General features: G+C 43.4%; 1 protein-coding gene across 1 annotated transcript; it reads right to left on the minus strand.

The window, feature by feature from the left end:
• Window positions 1-4,745: 4,745 nt before the first annotated feature.
• LOC134750014 (lipase 3-like) lies at window positions 4,746-6,321 on the minus strand. Its single transcript, XM_063685081.1, has one exon. The coding sequence runs from the start codon at window positions 6,242-6,244 to the stop codon at window positions 4,814-4,816; it is 1,431 nt and encodes a 476-aa protein (XP_063541151.1). The 5' UTR covers window positions 6,245-6,321; the 3' UTR covers window positions 4,746-4,813.
• Window positions 6,322-6,602: the final 281 nt, after the last annotated feature.

Genomic DNA, 6,602 nt, shown 5'->3' on the forward strand with positions numbered 1-6,602 from the left:
TACCGTCTAAAAGATGTCCCAAAATATGTCAAAACCCCAGATTCTCTCAACTTGGCAGTTAATTTAATATCTGAAGGCATACGTAGGGCCTACGAACAAAGCTGCCCACTGAAAGAGTCAAAAACTACTAACACAACGACGTGGTGGAACAAAAGGCTAGAAAATCTCCGTAGGTCCACACGTCGCATATTCAATCACTCGACCACACCGAATGAGTGGGAAAGGTATGGTAGAGCGCTGACTGAATATAATAAACAAATCAGGAAAGCAAAAAGAAGGTCATGGAGGAAGTTCTGTGAAGAGATTGCCCAAACTCATAAAGGAGCGAGAATTCACAAAATACTCTCCAAGACACCAACCAACTATCTCGGTCTTCTTAAAAGACCAGATGGCACATTTACGAACACGGAAGAGGAAACTCTGGACTTGCTCAGAAGCACCCACTTCCCCGGTTCGTACTCAACCAGTAACACACAACTTTGCGCCCAAAGGAATTCTCGAAACCACAGGGCAAGCAATATCGACTGGAATTTGGCAACTAACATTTTCAGACCAAACAAAATTAGATGGGCATTGGATAAATTTAAACCATTTAAATCGGCAGGAGAAGATGGAGTATTTCCGGCGCTTTTACAGCAAGGACAGGAACTCCTCCTCCCGCATCTGGCCAGAATATTCCGAGCAAGTTTTGCATGGGGAATTATACCAGATGAATGGACTAGGGTCAAGGTACGCTTCATACCAAAAGCAGGGAAAAAGGACTATTCACAACCTAAATCCTTCAGACCTATTAGTCTAACATCGTTCCTACTCAAAACGATGGAAAGAATCATTGATCAACACATTAGAGCGAAATACCTGGTGGATAGACCACTAAGTGTAAACCAACATGCTTACCAAAAGGGGAAATCTACGGAGACTGCCCTACTCGACCTGGTTGACAAGGTGCAGAAAACCCTAGAGGAAAAGCAAACCGCTCTATGTGCGTTCCTTGATGTCGAGGGTGCTTTCGACAATACGCCCACAGAGACCATACTCAATGGTATGAATTCAAAGGGAGTAGACGAAACCACCACCAGATGGGTACATAGCATGCTCTCGAACAGAGTAGCCACTCTGACCCTCAATACCATAGAGCATGAATTTTATACCACAAAAGGGTGTCCACAAGGAGGCGTTCTATCCCCACTATTATGGACCCTAGCAGTGGACCAACTTCTTGCAATTATGTCAGGCCATGACTATGACACACAGGGATATGCCGACGACCTGGTAGTCATTGTCAAAGGCCCTTGCCTCCACACGATTTCCAACCTAATGCAAGAAGCTCTAAACACTATATTCAAATGGTGTAGAGAAAATGACTTGTCCATTAATCCGAGCAAGACTGTAATAGTATCATTCACAAGGAAACGAAAGCTGGAAAAGCTTACACAACCAAGACTTAATGGACAAATAATACCGTTCTCAGAAGAGGTCAAATATCTAGGGGTCACTTTCGACCAAAAGTTAACTTGGAACCCTCACTTGAGAAATATTATACAAAAAGCAAAAATGGCCATGTGGTCATGCTGTCGAATGGCAGGAGCAAGATGGGGCATAAGACCCCAAATTGCTATGTGGTTGTACACAGCGGTAGTGAGGCCCATTATCACCTATGCCTCCGCAGTCTGGTGTAACAAAACCAGCCAAAAGACGGCGATAGATACTCTAAACAGCCTGCAACGCACGGCTTGTTTAACCGCAACAGGCGCCTTCTCCTCGACACCGGGAGCGGCCCTAGACGCACTGCTGGACATTATACCACTCCACCTGCACGTGCAAAAGGAGGCCAAGCAGTGCGTCTACAGAATATGCACGCTAAACAGGCCAAAATGGCGCTCTCAAGCATTAACCAAACTAAAGGCCTGGGTTTTTGCAAATAGAACCCTTAGCATGCCCACTGATGACACGCACACCGAATGTAATTTTACCAAACTGTACACAGTAGAAATCCCTCCTAGAGACAAATGGACCAACGACCAAATGTACGTCGAAGAGGGAAGCCATATTTGGTACACGGATGGTTCCAAGAAAGGCAATGATGTAGGATGTGGGATCTATGGTGAGAGACCTAAGCTCAGAGCTAGCGTCAGCATGGGCACACAGGCATCAATCTTCCAGGCAGAAGTCTTCGCCATCAACAAATGTGCGGAGCTTAACCTGGATAGAAACCTAAGACACCATCATATCTACATCAACTCAGACAGCCAGGCTGCTCTGCTGGCACTAGATTCCCTCGAGTCAAACTCAAAACTAGTCCAGAACTGTAAAACAAACCTAAATGCACTGGCTAACTCCAACAAAGTCATACTTAGATGGGTACCAGGGCACTCCGACATTAACGGAAACGAAGAAGCGGACGAACTTGCTAGAAAGGGCGCAGACACACCCCTGGTCGGCCCAGAACCGTTCTGTGGAATCACAAAACGGGATGCATACTCTCTGCTCAGCAACATAGAAAAAACGAGAGCAATCGATTGGTGGAAGTTCGTCAAAGGACAAGAACACTCGAAAGCTCTAATCAAAGGGTTCAACGGCAAAACTGCTAAGGAGCTTCTAAGGCTCAAAAGATATAAAACCTGCGCAGTGACTAGAATATTGACTGGACACTGTAAGTTGAACAAACACATGTTCCGAATTGGGAAGAAACAGGATGCGACATGCAGGTTCTGCCAGGAATCAGAGGAGACTGCAATGCACATTCTCTGTTCCTGTGGACCACTAATGTCAAAAAGAAGTATCCACTTAGGGCGGCACATACTGCAACCCTATGAGGTACAGAACATTACGGCCCAAAGAATCTGGAATTTTCTGGACTCAACGGGCATTAGTAACGAACTTTAAAGGGCCGTCACAATAGATCACTGCTTGGTCGACGTGACACTCACAGGCCCACAACACCCCAACAATAAATAATAAATATATGCACATACTTAGTATTTCGTTTACCATAGTCAGATTTTTAACTCTAAATCTCCTACAAAACATATAAATTAATGAAAATATCTTTGACAGCCATTTGAATTCACTTAACCAGTAATTTCAGTGGTTTATAGCGAAATCCGACACTATTTATGTTAGTTTGTCCTAATCCTATCCTAATAATAACTTATTTATAATCTTGGTACTTTGGAGCATGCGACGACACCCAATGTCGTTTAACCTTTTGGACGCCAATGACGGATATATCGGCACCGCAGGTCCAACGCCAAAGACAGATTAATCCGTCACAGACCACAGAGCAACATAGACCTACGTGCATGTGCATAAAGTTCAATTTTAGTTTTGACACTTCGGTGACGTGCGTCCGAGCATCGACATAGTATTGATAGTATATACAAGTAGTTATAGACGCGCCACCGAGCGACCGGGGGTAAGAGAAATAATATTCATATATGGGCAGCATAGGATTTTTTCTCTTTCACTCTTATAAATTTCGGTATTTCGCTATCGCCTCCTACCTATGATGCCACCCGGTCGGTGATAAGGACAAAGCGTGGCACTATTTTCTCTTTCCTCTTATAGGAATCGCAATAAGACTATCTTTCTCTATCAAAGTGTCAGGCCCTTGCGTCCGAGTAACAGCTTTTGTGTTTGACACGGCATCGAAAAGGTTAAAAGGGTTATCTAGTCTCTCTCCTATTTGCCGCTAAGAAACTGTTGGTGCTGCCTCGCACGCGACGCGACACATTCTGGGAGGCTATTATTAGATTGTATCAATAAAACAAATGTATACTGACGTAAACTTATGTAATCTCGGAAACACGGCCTTGTTCATGGTCATCGAGTTAACATTTAAATAACAAGACACGTGAAACATCCTTAAACATCAAATTAAAATAGATAGACATTGAATCGTTTTAAATAATACTGAATTTTATTTAAACTATTTTTTTAAGACGAAACATTTATTGAAGCGTTTTGTATTAATGCTGATATTAAAAGGCGAAGGCCACCAAAAGTTTTCATACTTTCATTAAATATTTCTGTAAACGTCAGTCTTTGACAGTCTTATAAGAATTTGACTTTAATTTGAGTAAATCTTACAATTCTGGCTTTCCCAAATTATTTTTTTTAATTCGATAACATCATGTAAAAATTTACTTAAACTCAAAGGAATGAACACGCATAGGTACACCTTGCATTGTAAGGATTTACAATGTTCTTATGCTGGCACCACACTTTGCCTTATTTGGCAAATATTCGTGTTGCATCTCTTTCCTTTGACATATAAAACAAAAGGGATGCAACACGAATATTTGCCAAATGCAGGGAAGTGTGGTGCTGGCATTAGATTGAATATTTCAGCCCGATTCTAACAATGCTTCTAAGAAGTCCCAGCGATACAATACCGATCACTCAGTCACAGAATAAATAATAAAATAGTACTTACTACCGTACAGAAAGGAAACTTCCTACAAAACCGAAGTCCCTGCTGTCTCTTTCTAATATATGACACTATCCCTTTCGGCTATTTAGGGTTGTCAAAATTCAAGTCATTATCTTATATGTGGTCGTGCAAGCTAAGGGACGTCAAGTTGTGTCAACCCTAATAATTGCTCGGAGCAATGCTGAGCCGAAAGAAGGCGAAAATACACGAAAGGAGGAGTTTCGTTTCGATTCAGTGTAAAAAGTGACGTGTTTTGGTTGAAGAAATGTCACTTGACACTGACAGATCGGTACCGCTGTGACTTCTTAGAAACATTGTTCGAATTGGGCCGCATGCCGCTACCTACCATATTTTGAAAAAGGACACGCGCGCTACCGAATCTTAATAAAGAGACAACATTTTACTCAGCCTCTTATAAATTAAATGTTTTACATCCTTCGCTATAATAAAGTCCATATGATTAAAGTTTTTACTAGGCACCTTGTACGAGTCGACGACGTTTGGCAACAGCCTCTTCGTCTTGGCCACGTCGCGCGGGTGCACCAGCCAATCAGCGTCGCTGTACACCAGCGACACTGGCGCTGTCACTTTCCCGAGATCGTATTCAGGAGGCTCACTGCTCCCATATCGCTTCATGTTCTCTTCCGCTCCATAATCGAACTGCCTAAACTTTTTCGATATAATTTCTTGCGCGTAATGAACCAACTGTTTCGCTGAAGATCCGGAAGGCATGTGACTAAATATTACAGGAAGGTTCGTGACGTTTAACTGCTCGACGTTGAACCCCGCTACGAGGAAAATAATGTTGGAACAGAAGAACTCCGCTAGCGGGCCCGTGCCGCACGCCAGCCACCGCGCGAGCCTCACCAAGTTGTTATCCGATGCCAACTCGTGAATACCGAAAGCTCTCGATGCCGCATACAACAATCCAGATGAAGGCGCTAACAGCCGTATGAACGGAGACCTCATATGAGAATTATAAGCGACTGGCGACATCGCCACTGCCAATGCTATTTTATCCATGTATTCTGGCCGCTCAGATCCCAATACGAAGAAAGCTGTTGTTCCTTGTGAGTGCCCGACATATTTAAGCTTGTCGCGACCGGTAACATTCAGAGCGTAGTCGATCATAGCCGGCAGGTCGTAGTAACCTACTTCGTGCCAGGAGAAATCCCAAAAAGTACCACGGGAGGGTTTCATTTTGATATGTCGGCGGGAATGTTTGCAACCACGTGAGTTAGCTAACCATACATCATATCCATCCCTTGCTAGTAAATACGCTATTCCGCTTTCCGAGCCAGCCACTACGTAATCGTCTGCGCTACCACCCAAGCCATGCTGTACTAAAACAGGCGGGCCGTCTCTAGGTATTCTGAACATCTTCAAGATATACCCATCTTCAGTTATAACTTCGTGAGTCTCTACAGGAAATCCATATTTAGCTATGAGCTGATCACATCGGAGGTCGCAATCTTCGTTACTTCGCAAGCCATACTTGAAATCGGAGACGAAATCTTCACCCAAAGCTACGAGGTTGTTGTCGTTGAAGGAGACCGGGAGGCCGTTAATACCGCTGCCGCCGCTGCTGATGGACCGCACTACAGAAATCGGCACATCGGTGAACAAATTTACGAAATCGACAAAGCCGGTGGCTTGGTTTGGAGCCGGATATGTGCGAGCACTTGCAACGGCAGTTGCATTCGGAACGGCGCGGGCCACCCGCGGATACACCAGCTCCGAACTCTGTGTATTGCTAGATTGGCCGGAGCTGATAGCGAACATCAACAAAAATAAAAATATTATAGTGGCCATACCGGGCACAGCGAACACTTCGCGGCAAAGGTCAATAATAAACTGATCGCTCTCCAATGGCTGGCTTGTGCACACCGGAATTATTTTAATGCATATATTAAAAAGCCGGCTGACTTTAACTTAGACATACACAACATCAACCTAGTTTCGTTTTAATTGAATCGAATTTGCGTCATTTTAATTATTTAACACCTTTTTGATTTTATGTACATGATTTTACAACGAATAAATGAAACCTTAACGGTTATAACTACTATTATGGTAATAAACTACTTGCCTTATTATTATTATACTTTATGCGGCAGTTAGTGATCCCATTGCCCTTTTATAATTGGCATGCATTGCAAAGAGACGCAAT

This window comes from Cydia strobilella, chromosome 19 (genome assembly GCF_947568885.1).
Source record: "Cydia strobilella chromosome 19, ilCydStro3.1, whole genome shotgun sequence".
Classification (NCBI taxonomy): Eukaryota; Metazoa; Arthropoda; class Insecta; order Lepidoptera; family Tortricidae; genus Cydia; species Cydia strobilella.